Here is a 27898-nt window from a genome sequence, read left to right as displayed (position 1 = left end):
GGTATTTCGACTCTTCAATCAATACAGATTGATAAGAGGCTAGAGGAGAAAATCAGGCAAGGCTTTATTGGGCCCGGCTGCAGCAGGAGGGAGTGAAACCAAGAAACAGGTGCCCTTGCTTGCTCTCTGAGGAGGGTGGGGCTGATTCCTTAAATGGGGTGAGGGTAGGGGGTGGATGGGTGGGCCAGGCCAGAGGGATGGCTTGGGTGGGCTACCCACTCCCTTGGTGGTGCTGTGTGCAAGGATCGCACACAGTACCCTGCTTTTGCTCTTGGCACCTCAGAAATGGCAGTTGATTGTTGGGCTTTTTGTATCTTACTCATAATTTGCCCCACCTGTACATGCATGCAGTTATTTTTAGTTCCTTATAGTTTCTTTGCATTCTGTTGCTCAAGGAGACATTTGTCCAGGTGTAAGCACTGCAGTGAAGGGTCCCAGGTGCCAGGTCCCAAGTCCCAGCCTATCTCAATAGAATAAGCTGGGGAGTATCTCCTCCTAATTTTGGAAGAGTTTGAGAAGGATTGGTGTTAATTCTTTCTTAAATGTTTGTCAGAATTCACCGGTGAAGCTATCTGGGCTTGGCCTCTTCTTTGTGGGAAAATTTTGATTACTAATCCAATCTTTTGGCTTGTTGTGTATCTATTCAGACTTTCTATTTCTTTCTTAGTCAGTTTTGGTAGTTTGTGTCTTTCTAGGAATTTGTCCATTTCCTCTAGGGTATTTAATTTGTTGTCATACAATTGTTCATAGTATTTTCTGGGTAGTAATATATCCTGTTTCATTCATGATTTTGTTAGTTTGTGTCTTCTCTTTTTTCCTTGGTCAGTCTAGCTAAATGTTTGCCAGTTTTGTTAATATTTTCAAAAGAACCAACCTTTGGTTTCATTGATTTTCTCTGTTGTTTTTCTATTTCCACTTCAATCTATGTTATTTCATTCCTGCAGCTTATTTTGGATTTAGTTTGCTCCTTTTTAAAATCAGTTTCTCATGATGGACATTCAGGTTATTGACTTGAGATCGTTCTCCTTTTTAAATTTAGGCATTTATAGCTGTAAGTTTCCCTCTGTGCAGTTTTAGCTGTAGCCGCTAAGTTTTGATGTTTTGTGCTTTTGTTTTTATTCAACCCAAAGTAGTTTCTAATTTCCTCTGTGATTTCTTTTTTACTCACTGGTTGTTTAGGAATTTGTTGTTTAATTTGCATATATTTCTGAATTTCCAAAAGTTCCTTCTGTGATTTTATTTAATTGTGGTTGGAAGACATACTTTGGATCATTTCAACCTGTAAAATTTATTAAGGCTTGTTTTATGGATTAGCACATGATGTATCCTGAAGAATGTCCTCTGTACACTTGAAAAGAATGTTTATTCTGCTGTTGTTGGGAAGATTGTTCTGTAGATGTCTATAAGTTCCGGTTGTTTTATAGTGCTGTTCAAGTCTTCTCTATTCTTAATGATCTTCTACCTATTTATATTAATTATTGAAAATGGGGCATTGCAGTCTCTATTATTGTTGTATTATCCCTTGGATTCTGTCAATTTTTGATTCATTATTTTGGAGCACTGTTAGGTGAATATGTTTATAATGATTGTCTTCCTGGTTGATTGATACTATTATCACTATAAAATATCCTTATTTGACTTTAGTGACAAATTTTGTCTTAAAGTCTATTTCACCTGATATTTATATAGATAGATATCCTAATTCTCTTTTGCATTTATCTATTTGCATGATATGTCTTTTTCATCCTTTTACTTTCAACCTATGTGTAACTTTGGCTCACAAGCATGTCTCTTGTAGACATGATATAGTGGGATCATGTTTTTAAAAATGCATTCTTCAAACTCTGCTTTTAATTGAAGAACTTAATCCATTTGCATTCAGTGTAATTACTGAAAAGGTAGTAGTTGTGTCTGTCATTTTTCTATTTGTTTTTTATATGTTAATATTATGTCCTTTTTTGTTTATCTGTTTCTCCATCATTGCCTTCTTTTGTGTCAAATAGCTATTTACTAGATTTATTCCCCCCATTGTTTCTTTTACTATATTTTAAAATATATTTCTATTTCTTAGTATTTCTCCCAGGGAGTACAATTAACATCTTAATTTAGAAGAATCTAATTTGCATTAATATCAATGTAATTTCAGTAACACATGAAACCTTTGCTTCAGTCCCTCCCCTCTCCTTTGTGTTATTTTTTTCAAATAAATTACATCTTTATGTATTTTATTTTGTTTTATTTATTTTTGGCTGCATTGGGTCTTTGTTGCTGCACGTGGGCTTTTCTCTAGTTGTGGCGAGTGGGGGCAACTCTTTATTGTGGTGCATGGGCTTCTCATTGCGGTAGCTTCCCTCATTGTGGAGCTGGGGATCTAGGCATAGGGGCTTCAGTAGTTGTGGCTTATGGGCTCTAGAGTGCAGGCTCAATAGTTGTGGTGCACAGGCTTAGTTGCTCCACAGCCTGTGGGATGTTCCCAGACCAGGGATTGAACTCGTGTCCCCTTTCTTGGCAGGCGGATTCTTAGCCACTGCACTACCAGGGAAGTCCCTTTATGCATTTTAAATCCATCAACCCAGTTTGACAATTATTGCTTCATGCAGTTGTTTCCTAAATCAGATGGGAGAAGAGGAGTTATAAACAAAAAAAATTTATACTTTCTTTTATATTTCTCTGTGTAGTTACCTTTACTGGTGCTCTTTATTTCTTTTCTGGATTTGACTTACTGTCTCATGTCCTTTTATTTCAGTTTGAAGGATTCACTTCAGTATTTCTTGTAAGGCATGACAAATTCACTGTTTTTGTTTGTATAGGAATGCTTTTATTTCTAATTTGTTTTTGAAGAATAGCTTTGCTGATAGGGAATTCTTGGTTGACAGTCTTTTTCTTTCAGTACTTTGAATGTGTTATCCTCCTGCCTTCTGGCATCCATGGTTTCTGATGAGAAGTCAGCTGTTAATCTTAGAGGATCATTCATAGAAGATGAATTGTTTTTCTCTTGCTACTCTCAAGATTCCTTCTTTGTCTTTCTACAGTTTTACCGTGATGTGTCTAGTTGTGACTCTCTCCCCTCCTTTGTGCTATAATTGTCATATATATGTCTATATGTGTTATAAACCTAACAGTATAGTGTTATAATTATTTCTTTATATAGTCTTATGTCTTTAAAAGAAGTTAGGAGAAGAAAAGAGAAAATATATATTTATAATGGTTTTAAATTAACTTACATATTTATGATTTCTGGTAGTCTTCATTTTTTCCTGTGGATTCAGGGTAACATCTAGTGTACTTCCTTATACCAATGTAACTCACCTGCCCCCTTCATGCTATTACTGTTACATATATTATGTCTTTGTGTGTCGTAAGCCAACAGTACACTTTTATCATGATTGTTTTATGTAATTGTCTTTTAAATCAGTTAAGAGAAGAAAAGAAAACCTATATGGTATTTTATGATGATCTATTTTACTACCTTTACCAGTGATCTTTATTTTTTTGTGTGTGAACTCAGGTGACCATCTGATATCACTTCCTTTCATCCTGAAGGATTTCCTTTAGAATGTCTTGTAAGGCACGTCTACTAGCAGCAAATTCTTTGTATTTGTTTACCTGAGAATGTCTTTATTTCACCTTTATTTTTAGGATAATTTTGTTGAATGAGGATTTCTCAGGTGACAGTTTCAGCACTTTGAATATGTCATCCCACTGCCTTCTGGTTCCATTTAAAAAATTGTCATAAGAAATGCATAACACAAAATTCACTATTTTAACTATGTCTAAGTGTACATTTCAGATTCACATTGTTGTATAACCAATCTCCAGAAGTTTTTCATCTTGCAGAACTGAAATGCTCTATTCGTTAAACATTAATACTCCATTCTCTTTCCCCCAGCCCCTAGCAAACACCATTTTTGTCTCTATCAATTTGACTATTCTAGCTAACTTATATAAATGGAATCATACAGTATTTGTCTTTTTGTGACTGACTTGTTTCACTTAGTATAAGGTCTTCAAAATTCATCCATGTTATAATAGCACAGGTCAGAAGTTCATTCCTTTTTAAGGCTAAAAATGTTCCATTTTATATATACACCACATTTTGTTTATCCATTCTTCTGTCGCTAGACACTTGGGTTGTTTCCACCTCTTGATTATTGTACAGCTATGAACATGGTGCGCTGATATCTCTTTGAAATCCTCCTCACAATTCTTTCGGGTATGTACCCAGAAGTGAAACTTCTGGACCACACTGTAATTCTATTTTTAATTTTTTGAGGAACCACCATGCTGTTTTGGAGGTCAGCTGCAGCATTTTTACATTCCTACTAGCAATGCACAGGGTTTCAGTTTCTCCATATCCTTGTTATTTTCTGGGGTATTTCGGGTTATTTGTTTGTTTTAATACTAGCCATTCTAATGGGTGTGAGGTGATGCCTCATTGTGGTCTTGGTTTGCATTCCCCGAATGATTAGTGGTGTTGAGTATCTTTTCATATGCTTGTTGGCCATTTGTATGTCTTCTTTAGAGAAAAGCCTATTCAAGTCCTTTGCCCATTTATAATAAGGTTATTTTTTTTGTTATTGATTTGTAGGAGTTCCTTATATATTCAGGGTATTAAACCCTATCAGATATATGATTTGCAAATATCCTCTCCCATTCCATAGGTTGCCTTTTAACTCTATTGATTCTGTCCTTTTATCCACAGAAGTTTTAAATTTTGATGTAATCCAGTTTATTTATCTTCACTTTTGTTGCCTGTGCTTTTGGTGCCACATCCAGGAAATCTTTTCCAAATCCAATGTTGTGAGCTTTCGTCCTATGTTTGCGTCTAAGAGTTTTATATTTTTAGGTCTTACTTTTAAGGTTTTGACCCATTTTGAGTTACTTTCCATATCTGGTGTAATGTAATGGTCCAACTTCATTCTTTTGCATGTGAATATCCAGTTTTCTCAACATTGTTGAAGAGACTGTCCTTTCTCCCATTGAATGGTTTTGGCATGCTTGTTTGAAAGTTATTTGACCATGAAAGAGATGGTTTATTTCTAAGTTCTCTATTTTATTCCATTGGTCTACCTGTCTGTCTTAACGCCAAAACCACATTGTTTTGTGTTTTGATTACTATAACTTTGTGATAAATTTTGAAACCAAGAAGTGTGAGACTTCCACATTTATTCTTTTCCAAGATGGTTTTGATTATTCAGGATCCTTTGTTATTCCATGTAGATTTTGGAAGAGATTTTTCTATTTCTGAAAAAGAAAGCATTGGAATTTTGGTAAGGATTGTATTAAATCTGTAGGTTTTTTTGGCAGTGTTGACATCTTTACAATATTAATTCATCCAATCAATGAACATGGGATATCTTTCCATTTATTTGTCTCTTGTTTAATTTCTTTCAGCAATGTTTTGTAGTTTTCATTGCTTAAGTCTTTTGCCTCCTTGGTTAAGTTTACTACTAAGTATTTTATTCTTTTTGATTCTGTTATAAATGAAATTGCTTTCTTAATTTCCTTTTCAGATCATTCATTGTCAGTATATAGAAACACAGTTGGTTTTTGTGTATTGATTTTGTATCCTGCAACTTTGCTGAAATCGTTAGTAGTGTTTTTGTGTGTGGAATCGTTAGGATTTTCTATATATAAGACCATGTTGTCTGTGAACAGAGATAATTTTACTTCTTTCTACTTTGGAAACCTTTTATTTTTTTTCTTGTCTAATTGCTCTGGGTAGGACTTCCAGTACTATGTTGAATAGAAGTGGTGAAAGCACTTTAATTATTATGTGTTGAGGTGTGGATCTCTTTGCATCTATCCTACTTCAGTTCATTGAACTTCTAGGATGTGTAGATTAATGTTTTCTTCAAGCCTGGGGAGATATGAGTTATTTTTTCTTCAAACATGTTGTCTGACCCTTTCTCTCTTTCCTCTCCTTCTGAGATGCTCATTGAACATATGTTGCTACTATTGATGGTGTCCCACAAGTTTCTGAAACTCTGTTCATTTTACTTCATTTTTTCTTGCATTATTAAGATTGGGTAACATATTGATGTATTCTTAAGTTCACTGATTCTTTATACTGCCAGGTCAATTTTGATTTTGAACCCCCCTAATGAAATTGTCATTTTAATTGTTACACTTTTCAGATCCTGCTAGTTCTTCTTCTTTTTAAAAACAAAAATTTCTTTGTCTTCATTATTATTTTCTATTTGATATCTTTGTCACTATACTTTCCTTTAATTCTTTAAACATGGTCTCTTTTAGTTCTTTGAATATGTTTATAATAGCTGCTTTGAAGACTTTGTCTTCTAATTCTAACATCTGGATCCTCCCCACCCCCCCCAAGACAGTTTCTATTGACTGTTTTGTTTCTTATGTATGTGTCACATATTTTGCTTGTTTCTTTGCCTGTCTTATAATTTTTTGTTGATAGCTAGCCATTTTAGATCATATATTGCAGCAACACTGGATTGTGTTACCACTTTCCCACCACTGGGGCTGTTTGTTGTTGGTGGTTTTTTAAGTTTGTTTCTTTTTTTGGTGACTTCTCTGGACTAATTCTATAGATTTTGTTTCCTCCACAGCATGTGGCTGCTGCTGTCTCTGTTCACTTATTTTTAATTCTTGTTTTTTATTTTTAAACCTGGTACTAGGGATTGCCTCTGGGTCAGCATTCCTTGATGGTTATCCAATGGTTGGTCAGAAGTTGTGCTTAAACATCTTGAGCCAGTAAGGCTTCTACCCTTTGCTGAATGATCTGTTTGTGTTTTGGGGTTGCATCTAGTTTACAAGTCTACTCCAGATTTTAATTCCTGTGTTTTCAAGGCCAAATATTAAGCTCATACTGAGTAATTCACTAGAACCTTCTTCAATATCTTCTGAGATTTGTGCAGCCTTGCACATGCACATAGCCTGCCAGACTGTCAGAGATAAGTAGAATCTTACTGAGGAGAACTTTGGCTGTCTCATTTCCCAGACCTCCCAGTTAAATTTCTGGCTGGTTTGTTGGTCTATTGCTTTTCCAAGCCAGTATTGAGACCTCAGACTAGCTTTGATATTTGCCTCTCTGATTGTGTGGCACTGAGATAACTATTGTTTTTGATAATGCCTCTGAGCATGGAATTTTGTGCATTCTGATCCAATAAAGTCACCCCTTTCCCACCACTTTGATAGACCTTCTATACTGTGAAGCTGGGGGGAGGAGAAATATGGATGTAGGCTCAGGCGGAACACCATAGACTCAAACTCTTCTTACTAGGGTTCGTAGATTTTCTTGAGTAAATATTTCTCAATTTCTTGTATGTTGTATTAGTTTTTTATGGTTTAAATGTCAAATTATCACAAATTTAGTGGCTTAAAATTATAAAAATGTATTATCTTACACTTCTATGGGTCGGAGATATAAAATGGACCTCATTGAAATCAAGGTGTCAACAGGGCTGCCTTCCTTCTGGAGGCCCTAGAGGGGAATCCATTTCTTTGCCTTTTCCAGCTTCGAGAGGCTGCCTGCATTTCGTGGTTCGTGGTCCTCTTCCATCTTCAAAGCCAGTCAAGTCTTTCTTACACTGCCTCCCTCTTCTTCATTTAGGGAACCATTGCAATTACACTGGGTCTTCTCAGATAACTCAGGATTATCTCCTTATCTATGGTCAGGTGATTAACAAGCTTAATTCCATCTGTAGTCTTAATTCCCCCTTGCCATGTAACAACATATTCAGAGGTTCCAGGGATTAGGACATGAACATCTTGAGGAGGCCATTATTCTGCCTACCACATATGATTTTGATAAATTTCCAGTTTTCAAATGGTTGCTTTTGGCCATTTTGCACAGTTTTATCATTGTCGTTTTTGGGTGAGCCTTTTCAGAGGCTCTCTGAAAGTCCCACCTCTGTATGATAAATTCTGACAGTGGAATGCTATAAAGGAATGAGAATGAATGAGCTGAAAAAAGGCAACAACATGGCTGAATCTCATAAACACAGTTTTGAATGAAAGAACTCAGACACAAAATAATGATTTCTACATAATTCAAATAGAAAAACTGGTCTAGATATTAGGAGTCAGAATGGTGGCTTCCCTTGAGGGGGTAGTGATTGGAAGATGTCATGAGGGGGCTTCCAGGTGCGTATAATCTTCTGATTTATTTTTTACTTTTTGTTTTGAAGTAATTTCAAACTTATAGCAATCTTGCAAATATAGTATGAAGAATTCCTGTATTCCCATCACCCTGATTGTTGGTTAACATTTGTCACTTATTTTTAAAAAATCATTCTCCCTTTTCAGACAACGGGTACAGACCCATGCAGCAGATACAGCATCCCTGTGGCAGTGACTCCCTAAAGCTCAGAATGAAAGAATGCAAAGGGAGGGTCCCTTTCCTTCATGGTTCCTCCTGGAGGATCCTTTCCTCAAATAGGCAGCTATTGACCACGGGAGCAATATTAATCTAGGTCATCCTCCTACCTGAAGGCTTCTGGGGATTCCAGATGCCCTTAGTTCCCCTGTCTACTTCTCTGTAGTCTTCCCTCTTTGAATAGACCACCAGGCATCAGGGAAAACAGATCACAAGAAAATGAGGGTTAGGAGACACTATGGAAAGAACCTTGGGCTTGGGCATGTACTTTCATGGGTTTTCTTCACTCCTCCTTCCACACCATTCCTCACCCTTTTCTGCTTCCTTCTTCTGATGTCATCTCCTCTCACAGTTTAAGCCACCACCTCTTATCTGTGGACTGTGAATTGGGGTTTCCCTAGGTCAGGCGTGTCACCTATCCAGCTCAGACTTTCCCCATCTGTGAAATGAGCAAAGGCCATTCATGCCCTTTCAACGCCAAAGGGCTGTTGTAAGGATCATTTGGAGCAGAGAACGAGCAATTCTTTGATTCCCCAACAACACGGTAGTGGCAAGTGTTACTAATTCACATTTCACAGAATCGGAGCCTGAGCCTAGAGCACGATGCTTGGTAAGCAAGCACTTGCTGCCAGTTGGAAGTGGAGCCATGCCTGTGTCGCAGTCTTAGGGTATAGCCACACTAGCCACACTCTACACACTTTAAGGTACTTCTTGTTTCTATGGAACACTGAAAAACCAAACTGGAAACCCAGAAAACATATCAAATGGCAGAATTGTTTGCTTTTCTCAGGGATTTATTCCCAGAAAAAAGCAAATGTGGTATTACAATGGGACTTCCTCTCTGAATCCAGGCTACAGCAAGCTATTCATTTAGGATAAGGTGCTGGAGGATGAATCATCTTCTTATTGCCTGTTCACTGGAAGCCCTTGGAGGACTTCCATTATTTGCAAAGACTGGCTGGCTCTTCATCAAGCCTGTTTCCTTTTCTTCTTGGGCAGTCAGCTAGATAGTTTCTCAGCCTTCCTTGCGGTTAAGTAAGGCCATGTATCTGAATTCTGGTCAATGGAATGTGAGCAGAGCTGTTGCCCCCCAAATTCCAGGCCTAGACCATAAAAGCCTCCCATGTTCATGCCCTGCTCTATTTCCCCCTCCTTGGCTTCCTGCAGATGAGCACAGTAATCTGTTAACAACAGTAGAGCCACAGATGGAAGAAGCCTGGGTCCCTGAATCATCACTTGGAGAAGAGCTGCCCATTAATCAGAAACACCTATTTTGTTTTTTGTTTGTTTCTTTGTTTTTTGTCTTTAAAATTAAAAATATATATTTATTTATTCATTTGGCTGCATCGGGTCTTAGTCGCAGCGCATAGGATCTTTGTTGCGGCATGCAGGGTCTTTTGTTGCGGCATGCAGGGTCTTTTGTTGTGGCATGCAGGATCTTTTGTTGCAGAGCGCGGGCTTCTCTCCAGCTGTGTGCCCCGTGGCATGTGGGATCTTATGACCAGGGATCAAACCAGCATCTCCTGCATTAGAAGGTGGATTCTTAACCACTGGATCACCAGGGAAGTCCCAGGAACACCTATTTTGGACTTTACATGGTGGGAAGTCAACTTTTATCATGTCTGGGCCATTATGTAATTTGGGGTTTGTTTGTTTTTTTTATTATTATTTTATTTTATTTTTTTTGGGGGTACACCAGGTTCAATCAACTGTTTTTATACACATATCCCCATATTCCCTCCCTTCCTTGACGCCCCCCCCCTCGATTCCCCCCCACCCTCCCTGCCCCAGTCCTCTAAGGCATCTTCCATCCTCGAGTTGGACTCCCTTTGTTATACAACAACTTCCCACTGACTATTTTACAGTTGGTAGTATATATATGTCTGTGCTACTCTCCCGCTTCTTCTCAGTTTCCCCTTCACCCCCCGCCCCCTCCCATACCTCGAGTTCTCCAGTCCATTCCCTGTATCTGCTTCCCTGTTCTTGTCACTGAGTTCATCAGTACCATTTTTAGATTCCGTATATGTGAGTTAGCATACATGGGGTTTGTTTGTTACGGCATCTAGTGTTCCATTATCTCATACATGTTAGTTTACCTAATTCCAACAGTTTTTTTTAACCACAGAACACATTTTCTATCCTTCATGTGTTTAATAATTTCTCCATCCCACATAATCCAAAAATATTTTCTTATGCCTCTGTCAGTACCTTTGAAATACAACGTGCTCCAGAGTTTCATCTCCTCCTCCCCTCTCTGAAGTGGATCGTCCTCTCATGAATCTGCCATCACAGGGAATTCCAAAAGGATCTTTAGAATCAGCATGAGAGTGGAGAGACTAGGACCAGGGGAATTGGAGGCAGCAAGTATAGACTATTCTTTTGAGTTTTACTATAAAGGTGCAGTATTTGGAGGTGGATGTGGGGTCAAGACACTATTTTCTTAAGATGGAAGAAATAACGATATGTTGCATGCAGATGAGAATGATACAGTAGAGAGGGGGAAATTGATGATGCAGGAAAGAATGGGAGAATTGAGGAGTAATGTCCTTGAGTAGGAGAGGGGATTAGTCAGGAGCAAGGAAGATGCATGTCCGTGTGTAGATGCAGTAGTTACAGGTGGGTGTGCTCTTTTGATAACGTCTCTTTTCTCAGGGAAATAGGAATCAGAGTCATCAGTTGAGAATGAGGGTCAAGAAGGGGTCAAAGGTTTGAGTGGAGAGAGGAAAGAATGAAATAGTGTAGGAGAATGGGAAAGTGAACAAGCCAGGGAAATGTAGCCGCACTTTGGGGCAGCATGGAAGGGTCACAAGAGATTAGTGTTCTTGAATTTTCAGTTAGCATGACTGGATACTCCTCTCCAGCCATGTTCAGCTGCACTGGTGCAGGCGCAGTGAGTGAAGAGTTGGGTTTCCACTGGGTCATGGATTTGTCAGGAGGTAGCAAGAATGGGAGTTGATGTTATCTGGGCAAGAGAGTTGAGGGTTTAGGTAAATGATGCTTGTAATGAAAGACCAAGGAAGTTGAGTTGAACAAGGAGAGAAGCAAGAACCTGAGTGGGGAGCAAAGGGCAAGGAAAAGGGACAGGATCAGTCTGGGTGCAGTGGAAGGACAGTTGGAATTGGATACTCAAGATGCTGAGCTGGGCTGAGAGCTGATGCTAGTTGGAGAGTGGGGTGTGTGAAACTGAGATTATGCAACTGCAGTTACTGGTAATTATATGGTCAAGATGTGACCTTGGGAGTGAGAGGCTGAGGTGGGTGGAGGGTAAGCTTATTGGGGCAAAGAAGGTCATGGAATTGTCAGGCTGGTTGTTGAAATCACCATGACTGTGATAGAAGCGTGCTAGAGGGAATGACTGAGCTGGGAGCTAAAATTATCAATGAGGAAGGAGGAGGGACTAGGTGGTCTACATGGCTGTGACAAGGGGTGGGTAGTGGGTAGAGAGTCTGGTGACATGCATGTCAAAGAATCTGGGGGTTTTAGGGAGAAGAGAGGAAGAATGGCTGGCTTGGAAGTAGCTATGAAAAGCAAAGAGGATGTCTATCCTATCCCAGTCCTGTGATATGATGGTCCTCAGGGAAAGAGCAGTGACTGCTAAGAAGGCTGCAGGGGAAGCAGAGTCCTCAGGGGAGAACTCAGCTTAGAGCACAAAAGTGAGCAAAAAGATGAAGAGAACAGGAAGACACAGGCAAGGATGTCCATTCATTACAGAACTCTCAGTAGTAGTCAACATCTGGAAACAACCTAAATGTCCAATGCCAGGGGAATGGATAAATAAACAATAGATTCGTTCAAAATAGAACTATTGCATTTTCACAACAGTGAAAATGAATGTACTAGATCCACATGGATCAATATGGAAAAACAGCTTACAAACATAAACTTGAATGAAATCAGCATGTTGTAATATGTTACATTCAGTATGATGCTACTTACATAAAATATTAAGACCCACAAAACAATACTATAATACATTATAGGGCTATAAAAGGATAATAGCATCAAAGAAAGGACCCCCAGCAGCATCCGAGTGATGGTTTTGTGGTTACCCACGGAGACAGAGGGAGGAGAAATGGGTGGCGGTAGGAGTAAGTTAGCTTTGGTTGTATCTAAACTATTTTATTTCTTAATGGAAAAAAAAACAAAAAACAAGATGAACCAAAACACAGCAAATATCAACTACTGTTAAATCTAGGTTGTGGGTTCTTAGATTTATTTTAATTTTCTGTATATTTGAAAGATTTCATTTGAAAATTAGAAAAAAAAAAGAACCTGAGAGTATTATTATAAAGTATGGTAATCAAAACAGTGTAGTACTGGCACAAGGATGGACATACAGATCGGTGGATTAGAATTGAGAGTCCAGAAATGACATCATACGTTTAGGGGCAATTCATTTTCAACAAGGGTGCCAAGACAATTCAATGGGGAAAGAAGAGTCTTTTCAGTAAGTAATGCTGGGACTGGATAGCCACATGAAAAAGAATGAAGTTGGACCCCTACCTCACATCAGATACAAAAATTACCCCCAAATGAACCAAAGATGGAAATGTAAAAGCTAAAACTATAAAACACTTAGAAGAAAACATAAGGATAAGCCTTCACGCCCTTGGATTAGGCGATGGTTTCTTAGGTAGGACACCTAGGGCATAAGTAACCAAAGAAAAAATAAATTGATGTCATCAAAATTTAAAACTTTTGTGCTCCCAAGGACACTATCAGTAAAGTGAAAAGACAAGCCAAAGAATGGGAGAAAATAAGGATCTAATATCAGGGTACATAAAAAACTGTTACAACTCAGCAACAAAAATATAAGCAACCCAGTTTAAAAACGGGCAAAGGATATGAATAGATATTTTTCTGAAGAAGGTATATAAATGGCCAATATGCACATGATAAGATGCTCAACATCATTAGTCATTAAGAAAATGTGAATCAAAACCACAATGACACACTACTTCACACCCACCAGGATGGCTGTAACCAAAAGGGCAGACAATAACAAGAGTTGACAAGAAAACTGAAAAATGGGAACCCTCATACATTGCTGGTGGGAAGGTAAAGTGGTAGATCCTCCTTGGAAATAGTCTGGCAGGGCCTCAAAAAGTTAAACATTACCATAGAATTACCATATGACCCAGAAATTCTATTCCTACTTATATACTCAAAAGACTTGAAAACATAAGTTCATACAAAAATCTGTATACAAATGTTTATAGCAGCATTACTGACAATAGCCAAAAAACTAGAACAACTCAAATGGCCATCAGTGGATAAATGGATAAGCAGAATATGATATATCCATTAGGAAATATTGTTCAGTCATATAGAAAGAATGAAGTACTGATACATGTCACAGCATGGAGGAACCTTGAAAACTTACTTAGGTTTACTGAAAGAAAGACACAAAATGCTACCTATTGCATGATTCCATTTATACAAAGTGTCCACAAAAGACAAACTCATAGAGACAGAAAGTAGACTGGTGGTTGTCAGGGTTTGGGGAAAGGGGAAAATGGGGAGTGATTGCTAATGGATACTGTGTATCTTTTTGAGGTGATAAAAATGTTTTGGAATTAGCGGAAATGGATACACATCTTGTGAACATGTTAGAAACCACTGAATTACATATATCCTTTAAAAGGGTGAATTTCATAATATGTGAATTATATCTCAGTTGAAAAACAAAACCAAGGTCTTCCCTGGTGGTCCAGTGGTGAAGACTCCGCAATTCTACTGAAGGGGGCGCTGGTTGGATCCTTGTCGGGGAACTAAGATCCCCTGTGCAGCGCAGCCAGAAAAACAAAACCAAACCAAAAAACCTAGGATCAAATCCAGGGTGGCGCCAGCAGATGACGTCCATTCTCTGAGCCTTGGTTCCTCATTGGAGGGGACTTATGGTAACCCAGGCTGCACCACCTGAAATGGACTCTCAGTGCATCTAGCTGACCCCATCTAACAGGGCTTGATTACTCTCACTGGTGCCTCTGTTTCTAGTCTGATCATGGCTGCAACAATGAGTGGTTAAGGTGCACCTGGACTCTGGCATTCAGGCCCCACCCCTCGCTGGCTGTGGAATCTAAGTCTCAGTTTCCTTATCTGAGAAATCAGGATAATGAGGATGGTCCCTTCTAAGTGTTGCCATGGGGAGATGATGAGATAGTTGGTGTAAAACACAGGACAGTAAATCTGGCACTCTGGCACTCAGTAAGTACCAGTGGGCTGCTGTCGTCTTTTCTTCTCGTTCTCTTTCTCCTCCTTCTTCTCCTTCTTCTCCACCCCACCCCCTTCTTCTTTTTCCTCCTCCTCCTCCTCCTCCTTCCTTCCCTTATTACTGTAGTGGTTGCCATTGTGGCCAATTAATCCCAAAGTCTTTTACTTCTTCCTCTCCACCCCTCTCTCTCCATCCCAGAATTTCCCTCTTGCCTCACAGTCCACTTGTCTGGCCCAAGTGGTGGTCTGGACTCAGCTGCCTCTTGGCCAGGCTCTTGACCAATTCTCTTTGCTCACAAAGGCCCAGGCTTATCAGTCTGGCACCCCAGGTCCTCAGATAAACGTGCTTATCCTTCCTTCCATTTGTGGGGCAAACTGGGGTGCTGATCTCCTCCCTGCCAAGTAGAAGGATGGCAGGATGTCCCCCAGAAAACTTTGGCTCCTAGCTGCTCAGAAATGAGGAGCCTGGAGTGGTCCTCACAGCCCCACGTGGAGCCCTCTCCTGGGCCCCCCCTGCCTCTGCTGAAAAGAGGAAGCTCTGGGGCAGCTGTTTAGGGTAGGGACTTTCTCTTTGCCTCTCAGTGGAAGCAAAAGCCCAGACTCTACTTCTAGGAATTTATCCCACCAGATGCATTCCCCCTTGTGAGCATGCTCAGGAAAGGTTATTTTGGCATTTTTTAGTAAATGCAAAAGACTGGAAAAACCCAAGTCGTCCATCTGTAAGGGGACCAGCTATATGAAGATCTGTACAGTGAAAAAGCAGACAGCCCCTGAGAAGAACGAGGCCCATCTACATCACTAATAGGGACTTTTCCAAGATGCATTTTAGGTGAAAGAAGCAAGGTACACAACAGTATTTTTGTATTTTTATATGCTGCCCTCCTTCCCACCCTTCCTCCCTTCCTTATTCCTTCCTTCCTCCCGCCTCTTTCAAAGGAAGGCCTTGCATAGACTTTGGATATGTGCTTGCATAGACTGTTTCTGAAGGACAAATAAGAAATCATTAAGCTTGTTTGCTCCTGAGAAGGGGAAATGAACTGTGGTGGGGAGGTCAGAGGTGAGGAAATTACTTTTCAGTCACTGCCTTTTTTTTCCACTGCATGAATTTAAAATTTTATCTTTTTGAATTGGTCAATCGTGCATATGGAAGAAAATTTCAAATCATTCAAAAGGGTATTTGGTGGAAAGTAAGTCTCCTCCTCTGAGCAGCTGCCCCCATCCGCTATCCCGTTTCCCTCCTTAGGGGGAGCTAATGTGATGAACTCTTTGTATATTTTTCCAGATATAAGCTATGCATTTGTGTAAATACACATTTACATGTAATTATGTATATTTCTATAGAGATAATATATACTTAACACAGGCTTTACCATTTAAATCTTTTTAAAGTGTACAGTTGAGTGGCATTAAGTACATTCACACTGTTGTGCGACCATCACCACCATCCATCTCCAGAATTTTTTCATCTTCCCAAAGTGAAACTCCCCCATCAATAACTCCCCATTCCTTCCTCCCCCAGCCCCTGGCAACCAGAGTCCTACTTTTTGTCCCTATGAATTTGACTACCTCTAGGTACCTCATAGATACCTTTAGGAATCATACCGTATTTGTCTTTTTGTAACTGGCTTATTTTACTTAGCATAATGTCCCCAAGTTTCATCCATGTTGTAGCATATGTCACAATTTCCTTCCTTTTTAAGGTGAATAATATTCCTCTGTGTGTGTGTGTGTGTATACACCACATTTTGTTTTTCCATTCATCCATCAGTGGACATTTGGGTTGTTTCCACCTTTACGTATTTTTTAATAAACAAAAATTAATTTAAACAAAAGAAGAAGGAAGTTCGGGGAAAAGAGGATTTGATCTGGGAGATTCTCCTGCATTGGCAGCCTTGTAGAAGGACAGAAGGGTAGGGCAGCATTAATCTCTCAGCAAGAGGAGGGAAAACATCCCCTTCATTGGTAACTGCCGGTGATTCCCCGCCTTCAGCCTTCAGCCCCGAGAGAAACTCCCCTTTCCTTTCTTTGAAAGCTGGGCCCCTGAGCCCTGCCTGGGAACTCAGGGCTCCTTGAACGCAGTACCTGTCTCTTCTCCTGCACCAGGGAGGCCAAGGGCCCTGGGGGAGCAAAGGCTGGCTGGCCGCACGTGTGGCTCACCCTCTTTCCAAGCCCTAGGGAAGTGGGGTGCTGGGTCACAGAGGCTGAGCCAGCAGGAAAGGCTTGGGGGCCTAACCAGTCCCTGGGGATGCAGGTGATCTCCCGGGGGGAGCCCCTGAGCCCACCCCCTGGAGGGGCCTCTGTGACAGCCCCGTGTAAGGAAACCCCGGGTTCAGATGAACAGCCATCAGACCAGTTCTGTGCCTCTCACTCACAGTCCTCCAGTGACAGCTCGTTTTTCACAAGATGACTTCCTCATTTAAAAAATATTTCTTCTTTTCTCCCCATGTTTTTGTCATGAAACATATAAAATGTTCAGGAAAGTTGTTAGAGCAGTTCCCTTGTACCCACCCCCTCACCGCAACATTGTTGACATCTTGCCATGTTTCCTTTGTCTCTCGCTTTCTCTCTCTGGGATGTCATATACGTGTACACATACATACACGTACATGCGCACAACCCATTCGCACAGATATACACACATGTGCACACACCACACATGTGCACGCACATGTATACAACACACATGCATGTGTACACATACATGCATATATGTACATATGTGCACACACATATACACACATGTATCTCTCTATATACACACAGCTATATGTGCTCACATACATGGGCATGCATGTGCACGCGTGCGCGCGCACACACACACACACACACACACACACATATTGCCCCTGAACCTGAACACTTTGAAAGTAGGGTCATGATGAACTTCACCCCTAAATACTTCAGGTACATCTCTTAAGAAAAGGACATCCTCCTACACACCTTTAGAGCCTTTATCATACCTAAGAAAATCAACAAGAAAGCCCTAATATCATCTAACATTTACATTTCCTCGTTTGTCCCCAAAAGGTCTTTTGTTCAAAATTAGATTCCATCAAAGTCGACATATTGTACATATTTGGCTGCTACGTCTCTTACATCTCTTTTCATCTTCAATGTCCCTGATCCACTTTAAAAAAAAAAAAAGCACACTGGCTATGTGTCGATCCGCAGACAGTCGTCTTGGAGGAGGCCCGGAAGGCCCCACCTTCTGGAGTCGGCCGCTTCCTCGTGGGACCGTTCATCTTCCTCTAGCCCCTGCACTTCTTGTACACTGGAAGTTAGGACTAGAGGCTTGACTAGGTTCTGGAGAACACTTTTTTTTTCTTTCAAAACGATTTTTTAGAGCAGTTTTAGGTTCACAGTAAAATTGAGAGGAAGGTACAGAGATTTCCCAGACACTTCCTGCCCCCACACAGGCATGGCCTCCCTCGCTGCCAACGTCCCCCTCCTGAGCCTGCATTTGTGACAGCTGATGAACCTACTTTGACCCGTCACGATCACCCACAGCCCAGAGCTTATACTATGGCTTAGTCTCTTTTGGTGTTGTGTAGTCTGTGGGTTTGGACAAAAATATAATGATCTGTATGCATCATTATGGTATTATACAGAGTATTTTCACCGCCCTAAAATCCTCTGTGCTCTGCCTACTCATTGTTTCTTCCCTAACCCCCGGTAACCACTGATCTTTTTACTGCCTCCATGGTTTTGCCTTTTCTGAAAGGTCATATAGTTGGAGTCATACAGTAGACTTTGCAAATTGGCTTCTCTCACTTAGTGATATGCATTTAAGTTTCCTCCATGTCTTTTCATAGTTTGTTAGCTCTTTTCTTTTCAGCAGTGAATAATAATTCCATCATCTGAAGGTACCACATTTTATCCATTCACCTACTGAAGGGCATCTTGGTTGCTCCTAAGTTTTGGCAATTATGAGTAAAGCTGCTATAATAGAGGCTTTTGTGGGGACATACGTTTTCAACTCCTTTGGGTGAAAACCAAGGATTGTGATCATTGGACCAGACAGTAAAACATGCTTAGTTTTGTAAGAAACCTCTAAACTGTCTTCCAAAGTGGCTGTACCATTTTACATCCCACCAGCAATGAATGGGACTTCGTGTTGCTCTGCCATTCTCATTGGTGTGTGGTGGGATCTCCTTGTTGTTTTAATCTGCATATACCTGATGACGTATGATGTGGAACCTCTTTTCTATATGCTCTTGTTTTCTTCTTCTTCTTCTTCTTATTTTTAAATTTATTTTCTGGCTGCTTTGGGTCTTCACTGCTGTGCACGGGCTTCCTCTAGTTGCAGCGAGCGGGGGCTACTCTTTGTTCCGGTGCGTGGGCTTCTCATTGCAGTGGCTTCTCTTGTTGCAGAGCACAGGCTCTAAGCGTGTGGGCTTCAGTAGTTGCAGCACTTGGGCTCAGTAGTCGTGGCTCATGGGCTCTAAAGCACAGGCTCAATAGTTGTGGCGCATGGGCTTAGTTACTCCGCGGCATGTGGGATCTTCCCGGACCAGGGCTCCAACCCGTGTCCCCTGCATTGGCAGGCGGATTCTTAACCTCTGCACCACCAGGGAACTCCTGTGTTTTCTTATTATTTTTAACTGATAATATATACATAATGTAAAATTTACCATTTTAATCATTTTTACAGTGGCATTAAATGCAGCCATGTTGTTGTGCAACCATCATCACCACCCATCTCCAGAACTTTTCTGTCTTCCCAAACCGAAACTCTGTATCCATTAAAAACGAACTCCCCATTGCCTCCACCCTCCTGCCCCTGGTAACCACCGTTCTAGTTTCTGTCTCTATGAATCCGACTCCTCTAGGGACCCCATAGAATTGTGATCGTGCAGTATTTGTCCTTCGGTGACTGGCTTTGGGTAACACCTTTTGACAAGAGGTCTTCCAAGGTGATGCTGTGCACCTCCAATGCACATCTATGGGGAGGCTCGTAGGAGTCGCAGCTGAACAGGCCCTACAAGAGCCCACCTGCCCGCCTCTCCCGCCTGGCTGCCCCTGCTCCCCCACCCACTCTGCCCCAGCTGCTCAGGCCTCTCACCTTTCGCGCTTGCCCTTTCCTCCCTGGCAGGTTTCTTAGCATCTTCTGAATTTCAGCTTGCATGTCAACCCTCATAGAGTTCTCTTCTGACTATCCAAACCTGCTTCCCCATAGTCACTGTCTATTTTTCTCTGTTTCATTTTCTTCACGGCACTCACCACAGCCTGATATTACCTTGTTTGGTACTTCTTTTTTCCTGCTTATTGTCTGTCTCCAAGGTAAACATGAGAGCAGGGACCTGTTCACCATTGTGTCCCCAGATCCTGGCCGTGTACCTGGCACGTGGCAGGCGTTTGTATTAGTCTCCCCTCGCTGCTGTAACAAATGACTTGGTCGTTTAAAACAACACACATGTATTATCTGATAGTTCAGGAGGTCAGAAGTCCTAAATCAGTCTCAGTGGAGTAAAACTGAGATTTCGGCTAAGGCTGTGTTCCTTCTGGAAGCTCTAGGGGACGATCTGTTTCCTTGCCTTTCCCACCTTCTCAAGGCTGTCTGCATTCCTGGGTGCAGAGAGTCACATCACTTGGACTTCGGCTTCCGTCATCCCATCTCCTGTCTGAGTCTGACCCACTCACTGGCTCCTCTTATAATGACCTTGTGATTGATTGGGTCCATCCAGATAATCCAGCAAGTCTCTCTGTTTCATTTTTGTTTTTTGTTTTTTTTAATATTTATTTATTTATTTAGGCTGCGCCAGGTGTTAGTTGCGGCACACGGGATCTTGATTGCGGCATGCATGTGGGATCTAGCTCCCCGACCAGGGATCAAACCTGGGCCTGCCTCATAGGGAGCTCGTAGTCTTACCCACTGGGCCACCAGGGAAGTCCCAAGGGGCTCTCTTTTTTAAGGGTCCTAACTTAAACACACCTGCAAAGTCCTTTCTACCATATAAGGTCACATATTCACAAGTTGACGTATGGACATTTTGTGGGAAGGTTCATTATTCTTTCTACTGAGGGCTTAATAAATATTTGTTGAATTAATGAATACATGAGTGGATGGATCCCTTTATAAACGGGGTGTTGAGTCCTGAACTCCAGGATGGCTCACCTACTTACTGGCAAATCCCCTCTTCCTCTGAGCCTGGGTTTCTTCCTCCATTAGATGTGTTCTGAGCACCGACCACGTACCCCACTCTTGGTAGACCCTGGAATGCCAAGACAAATAAATACAGACCCTGCCTTCCAAGAGCTTGGAGTCTGGCTTCTGGGAGGAGACTGGGAAAGAGAAAACCTGACGTAGTCTATTCAAGTCCATGTTCTAGGTCACCTCAGAGAATTTTGGAATCCTGAGGGGGTGTGCTTACCTAGAGGCTGACATTTCAAATAGCTCTCGATGCATGAGTAGGAGTTTATGCGGTAGAGAAGTGGAAAGGACATTGACGGCCAAGGACAGGCCACAGACCTCTTTGAGGAACTATGATGAGTGTGATGTGATTCCTCAAGGAAAGCAGACCAGTTGGTGGGGGGTCATGTCTGGAATGGAGGCCTCGAAGGTCACAATCCGCAGCAGGGTCTCAGGGGGCCACAGCAGGGTTTTAAAGCAGGAGAGAGGCATGTGTCGCTTTGAATCAGGGCTACTCACTCTGGTCGCTACAGTGTGGAGAGGGGAATGAGGGGCCAGCTTCCGAGCCTGAGGTGGAAGTGGCCTGGACTGGGCAGGGACAATGGGGATGGAGATAAGGGGACAGATCCGAGAGAGATTTAGGGTGGGTAAGGAAGAGTGTGGAGACAGCTGAGAAGGCAGAACAGGCAAGATGGAAATGTGTGAAAGCTGTTTACAGCTGTTGAGTGGACCATGAACTGGCCCAGGTTAAGACTTTGTGAGAAGCCCTAGAGGACACTGACGATGGGGCAGAGAAACTAATCCAATGGGTTCATGGTCTTCTCCCTTTGAAGACATACCAATGAGAAAGGTCACTGAGGGTACACGATGGACCTCAGTTCCAGGTGAGGGTTTGGGGCTGTTTGGCTCCTGTCCATATTCTCCCTTGATTTACAAACAGCCACTGGGGTAAATAGGTAGGACAGTAAAACCATCTCCCCCACTTCTAGATGGAAAAATTCAGTCTCAGAGACATCCAGCGACATGGCCAAGGCCATACAGCCAGCAGACCCCAGGGAGCAGAGGCCTCCAGGAGGCCCAGCTCAAGGGGGATTTTGCAAGTCTCTTGGGACCCAGGGGGGAGGTCAGGGTGGGGGTCCCCTTTGAGCGGTTCCTAGCCACAGAGAATTTCCTCCTCTTTGAAGGAAGCGGGAGTTCTTCTTTCATAATGCGAATGTCAGAGATTCTGGGCTCACCGGTGACTAAGAGTGTCTGAGGCTTGTGGGTGTAGCAAGCATTTAAATACCAGACCTTCCTGTCCTTTGGTGATGGTAGACCCCTGAGCTGAGACACACAGGAGAAAAGTATGGCCAGCCTGCGGACCCCACTCCTGGCTGCCCTCATCCTGCTTGCTATGATACTTCAAGCAACAGAGGCAGGTGAGTTTGGAAAGAGGGAGGGCTCTCTGCAGAAGTTGTCAGATGCTGGGGTATCTTCCTCATGTGGTGGAAAGAGCACTGAACTCAGAGCAGAAGACACTAATCTGCCACTGGCTTTTGGACGAGTCCCATTGCTTCCTTGGACCTCAGTTTACATATGAAGGCTTGGAGTCTAAGATCTGTCTCAGCTGGCTTGGGGGTTGTGGTGGGCATGGCCCACCAGAGAACTCAGGGGTAGAGCCCTGGGTTGTGGAGAAGGAGCCACGGAAGGAGGCCAGCTGGGGGGAGTAAAGGCAGGAGCAGGGGTAAGGCATAGTCCCTTGGAAAACTGGTCCTGCCCGCTCACCACCCCATCTTTCTCCAGAACCTGCCCTCAACACTGGGTTCCTGACTTCTCTTTGCATCCCAGTGTACACTCTTCTGCCCTGTGTTGGGTAGGGGAATGAGCGCTGGACTGGGAGTCAGGCAGCTAGGAACAGTAGCTGCTCAGGTGTTGGGGTTCCTGAGCACCTTCCCGCATTAGAGGCCTCATAGAGTTGGTACTATTCTTACCCCCTGGGTTCGAGGAAGAAAGTAGGTCTCAGAGGTGTTAAGTGACTCAGGACAGAGTGAGACTGGAAGCCGGGCTCACATGACCGGACTCTGCCTGGCGCTTGTCCTCACTCTCCGGAGTCAGGCTGTGTGACCTGGGCAGGTCCTCCCCTATCTCTGGACCTCAGCCTCACCATTTGCACCATGAGTGGATTAGAGTAGATCTGAGCTGCGGGGAAATTCTCCAATTACCTGGGGAGTTCTTCAAAACACCCATCTGATTCAGCAGGGCCGGGACTAGGCACTGAGCTTTTCTGACAAGCTCCTAGGTGATGCTGATGGTACTGGTCCGCAGGCCTTAGCTTGAATAGCAAGGTTCTAAGGCTCCTTCCTGTTCAGAGTCTCTGGGTCCCATCTAGAGCTTAGGGCATTGTTGACGCTTGACCATTCTGAATCCCTCTCCCGCGAGCTGACCAACGCAGAGTGTAGACTTTGGGCACTTAGTGGCTTCTCAAAGGCCCCAGAATCCTCTGGACACCAATCTCCCACATGAGAACAGAAAAGCTGGGTCAGAGGTTAGGGCCAAGGGAGACCAGCCTGTGGCTCCTCTGAGCACCCCTCTCCCCCAGGTCCCTACGGTGCCAACGTGGAGGACAGCGTCTGCTGCCGGGACTACATCCGTCACCCTCTGCCCCTGCGTTTGGTGAAATATTACTACTGGACTTCGGACTCCTGCCGGAGGCCTGGCGTGGTGTGAGTAGAAAGCTGGGGAGGCAAGACCTTGGAGAGCTTGATGGGAGTGGCCCGGGGGTGGGTGGGGGTGTGTGTGCAGGTGCACGTGGGTGGGGTGGGACCAGGGATGGAGGAATGCAGCTGGGCATCCGAATGTCAGCTGGGAGCACTTGGCTGAACTAGATGGCTCGGCTAAGGTGTACCAAGAAAAATAATGTTATCATTCAACAGATGTTATCAGGCACCTCCTATGTGCCAGGCGGCATGCCAGGTTCTCAGGTTTCTGTTCTATTGCTGGCAAGGCAAGATAGGTAGTGCAGAGCTGTTGTAGAGTGGAGGGTTCAGAGTTCAGGCAGTATGCCTGGTTCCGCTGAGTCAGCGAAGATGCTCCCATCAGAAGCATCTTGGGTCCCCAGTGCCCTGGGGGTTAATCATCTGAGGCAGCCTCTTCTTACCAGGAGCATATTAAGAGCTGACACTAAGTGCTTCCTCCGGGCAGGGCACTGTTCTTTTTTTTCTTCTATATTTTTAAGATTTATTTTATTATTTATATATTTGTTGGCTATGTTGGGTCTTCGTTGCTGTGCATGGGTTTTCTGTAGTTGCGGAGAGCAGGGGCTGCTCTTCATTACAGTGCATGGGCTTCTTATTGTGGTGGCTTCTCTTGTTGCGGAGCACGGGCTCTAGGTGCGCGGGCTTCAGTAATTGCAGCGCTTGGGCTCCGTTGTGGCTCACGGACTCTAGAGCACAGGCTCAGCTGTGGTGCACGGGCTTAGCTGCTCCGAGGTACGTGGGATCTTCCTGGAGCAGGGATCAAACCCGTCTCCCTTGCATTGGCAGGCGGATTTTTAACCACTGAGCCACGAGGGAAGCCCCAGGCACTGTTCTGAGCATGTCTATTTCTCACATTGATTCTACAAGAAAGTGTTATTATTTCCATTTTACAGATAGAGAAACAGGCTCAGGGTGGGGTGAGGGCGAAGTGACTTGCTCAAGGTTCCCCAGGCTGGAACCAGGACTCCTGGGTCCTTGTTTAGGGCTTTCTCTGAAGGTTCTTGTTCTCCCTTGCTGCTTGCCCTCAGCTCCTTCGCTTCCTTTCCCTTGGCCTGGAGCCTGCGGCTGCCCCTGCCCCAGCCCCTGGCTGGGTGGCTGGGCCTGTCCTTTCTGGGGCAGCCCCTCCGGCCACTGCTCTGGCTCTTCAGAGCCTGCCTGCCAGACCACACGCTAGGGGGTGTTTGAGCCTGGGGACACACGACCCCCTTTGGGGCTCTGTCATCATCTCATCTTCGTCCTTCTCACTCATCTTCCATCCCCCACGGGAGTCTGTGGGTAAAATACAAGGAGGCTGGAGCAGGAAGCCCTGCGTCAGTTCTTGTCACTTCAATACTGGGCCTCAGTTTCCCCATCAGTATAAAAGGAGTGATCACTTTCATTTATTTTTATTTATCAAACCTGTAGAGAGTGCTTGTTAAGTGCTAGGCACTGTTATAAACACTTAATAAATATTAACTCTTTTAATCCTCCGAACAACCCTATGTAATAGGTAGTGTTACAATCCCCTTTTCACAGGTGAATGAATGGGCACAGTGGGTTATGGGGCCTCTCGAGCACCACAGGGCACAACAGTAGCAAGTGGGAGGTGTGCTGCTCAGTGCCTGGCATATGACAGATGCTCCATAAGAGACGGTACACACGCGATTATTGGATCTTGAGCCGGAAGGGATTCTAGACAGGATGCGGCTCAGTGAACGAGAAGATCGAAGCTCAGGGAGGGGCTGAGCCTTGTCCCGTGTCACAGAGTAGCCAGGGCAGGCTGTCCTCGTGGGCAAGATCAACACTGATTTGCTGCCTTCTTTGTTCCTTCTGTTCATTGTCGTCTGGGTGTGTGTGTGCGCGTTTGCACAGATCAGGGGTGTTTGTCCCGGCTCTAGCAAAAGTGGAAGCCTTAGCCCACAACTGCCGTGTGCTCTTGGGCTGTTGTTCACCTCTGCTCTCTGCACTCAGGTCTCTCAGAGGGGCCTGGATGGGGACGCTCTCTGAGGGACTGCCCCAAGAGTCCAGTTCACAGCGAGAATGATGAGTCAGGTCTTACCAGCTCCAGCACTTGTTAAAAGTTCAGGGCAGCTCCTGGCACAATTATAGAGCACCTACTGTCTGCTGTGCACTGTTCTGAGCACTCCAGTTTATATTAATGCATCAAAGCTTCATCAGATTCCTACGAAGTTGGACCACAATTATCGTGCCCATTTTACGGATGTGGAAACTGAGCCTCGGAGAAGTTAAGGGACTTGCTAACAAGTGGCACAGCTAGAATTTCGATCCAGATAAGCTGGTTCCAAAGTTCATGCTTTTGGCTACTACCTAACACTCTTTCCCAAGGCGATGTCAGCAATGACTATGAGACTCTTGGGCGTTCAATTTCTGGCCTGACCTGGCCCTCACGGCTAGGGCTGAAGGTATGGGAAGTCCTTGCTGCTGATCTCCCCACCTCCTTCTTAAGACATGTGTTTGCATACAACAGGTTCTGCGGAGGGCCCTGGCATCCTTGCTGCAAGCTAATGAGGACTCCTTGTCTCCCTGGTGTCTCTACCTTCTAGGTTGCTAACTGTGAAGGATCGAGAGATCTGTGCTGACCCCAGACTGCCCTGGGTGAAGAAAGTTCTCCAGAGGCTGGACCAATGAGGCAGGGCAGGGCCTGTCCTGCCCTGATGCCCGTGGCCTTGGCTCCTCCAGGAAGGCTCACGGAGCCTCACCTCCCTGCTGCTACAGCCGCTTCCTGACACAAGCCTGTGCCAACAACTCTCTCAGCAGTCTCTGATCTCCATCTGTGCAGCTGTCACCCTCAGTCAAGCCTCCAACTGTCATTCTCATCCCTCCCTCCTACCCTTCCAACCCATCCCCTGCCCTACCAAAGCCAGGGGGTCCACAGTCCTGGTCAGTCACTCCTCTGCTCAAAATCCTTGCATGGCTCCCTATTGCCCTAGGCTGAGGTCAGAGCTCCTGAGCCTGGCACCCCTGCCCTTATCCTTTGTCTCCAGCTCTTTTCCTGGGCTGCTCCTGACACCTGGAATGTCTCCTCATCAGCAGTACATGTCCAACCCCACCAGCTCTCCAGGGCATCACTCAACCTAAGCAGCTAGTAATTGAGATTCATTTTTTTGACTTCCCTCGGCCCTCTGCTCCCTTTTAACAGTCCTGATCACAGTCTGCCCAGAACTCTAGGGACTTGGGAGCTTGTCCTCCTGCCCCACCAGCTGGACCAATATCCACACCTGAGTTACTTTCATCTCCCAGCCTCCAGCACAGAGCACAGGGCCTGGCTCAGAATCAGGGCTCAATAAGAGGCTGCAGACTGAATCAATAAAAGTAATGTCTCTCTCCCACCTCCCAAAGGCTCTCATACATCAATGTAGAGACTCAAGGTTATCTAGAGAAGGGCTGGCAGGGTCCATTATGAAGCCCCAAATTTGCCCAGATTCACCTTTCTTCCTCATTTTACTTCTTTAACCTTTTTGCTTCCCTTGGGTTTTTTACTGTTCCCACAACCTCCAACATCCAGGCCTGACCTCTTCAGAGTCCCCCAATTCCTCTTCTTCCTTTCCTAAATAGCTGATCAAATTCATGCTATGGTGTGAATGACTACCCTTGGCTTGGTGTTACAAGCTGTAGTTATATTTGTATAAGAAAAGAGAGCAAATGCTTAAAAGGCCAAATGGATGACTAGAAGAATTTTAGGAAATGTGTGGGAGAGGGACAAGGGGGCGCTTTCCTGTTCCTTGGAGTGAATGTGTGGGGTGTAGTTAAGTGAAAGAACCTTGGATGGAGGTTGTTCTCGGGTGGCTGGGGCCAGGCTAAGGACTGGGATTTAGCACTTATCTGCACCTCCTTAGGGACGGCAGTTTCCCCGGGTATCTGTGCTTGTTCCTTTCTGAGGGGTCCTGGTACAGTATGGCAGGGTGGTTGTTGCTGAGTGACCCTGAGGAGACCATCTAACCTCTCTAAGCCTCACCTGAGAATGAAAATACCTACCTTAGGGGATTGATGTGGGGCTCAGGTCCAAGCCACAGAGGATGCGGCTTTGCCGGCCATAAAACTCAGTGTCTTCCAGGGCTTGTGTCTCCTCCTGGAGCCCAAGGTCACTTGCCCACTACCGGCACCGGAAGTGTTCACCTGCCCACTGCCCACGCACAGGGCCTTCAAGTGTTCTGGGATCCACCTGCACTCCTGTCCTGCCCTCACCCTTGCCCATCCAGATGTCTGGAAAATAAATCCTCTACAACAAATCCTCTGCTTTGTTCATTGGCATGCGCTGTTCCTGTGAGGTAGGGCAGTGGGGAAAGCTCTTGACATTGATATGTGAGCTGGCTGGCCCAAGGTCACCCTGTGAGAAAGTGGGGAGTCCCACCTAGACATGAGGACCTGGGAAGTAGCTGAGCAGGTGCCAGCAGGGAACCCCAGACGTTTGTCCATCCTGGGACCACTTGTCCGGAGGAGTTGATGAAATCATTCATTCAGTCCTCAAGTCTAGAT

General features: G+C 43.9%; 1 protein-coding gene across 1 annotated transcript; it reads left to right on the top strand.

Moving 5' to 3' along the window:
* The first annotated feature begins 46 nt into the window (after positions 1-46).
* On the top strand, positions 47-27642 carry CCL22 (C-C motif chemokine ligand 22). Its single transcript, XM_057712809.1, has 4 exons — positions 47-109; positions 22002-22105; positions 23266-23389; positions 25966-27642. The coding sequence occupies exons 2-4, from the start codon at positions 22033-22035 to the stop codon at positions 26048-26050; spliced, it is 282 nt and encodes a 93-aa protein (XP_057568792.1). The 5' UTR covers positions 47-109; positions 22002-22032; the 3' UTR covers positions 26051-27642.
* The last annotated feature ends 256 nt before the right edge of the window (positions 27643-27898 follow it).

The sequence above is a fragment of the Hippopotamus amphibius genome, chromosome 16 (genome assembly GCF_030028045.1).
Source record: "Hippopotamus amphibius kiboko isolate mHipAmp2 chromosome 16, mHipAmp2.hap2, whole genome shotgun sequence".
NCBI lineage: Eukaryota > Metazoa > Chordata > Mammalia > Artiodactyla > Hippopotamidae > Hippopotamus > Hippopotamus amphibius.
Note: the sequence above shows the minus strand (reverse complement) of the source record. Positions and strands in the feature narration are given on the sequence as shown.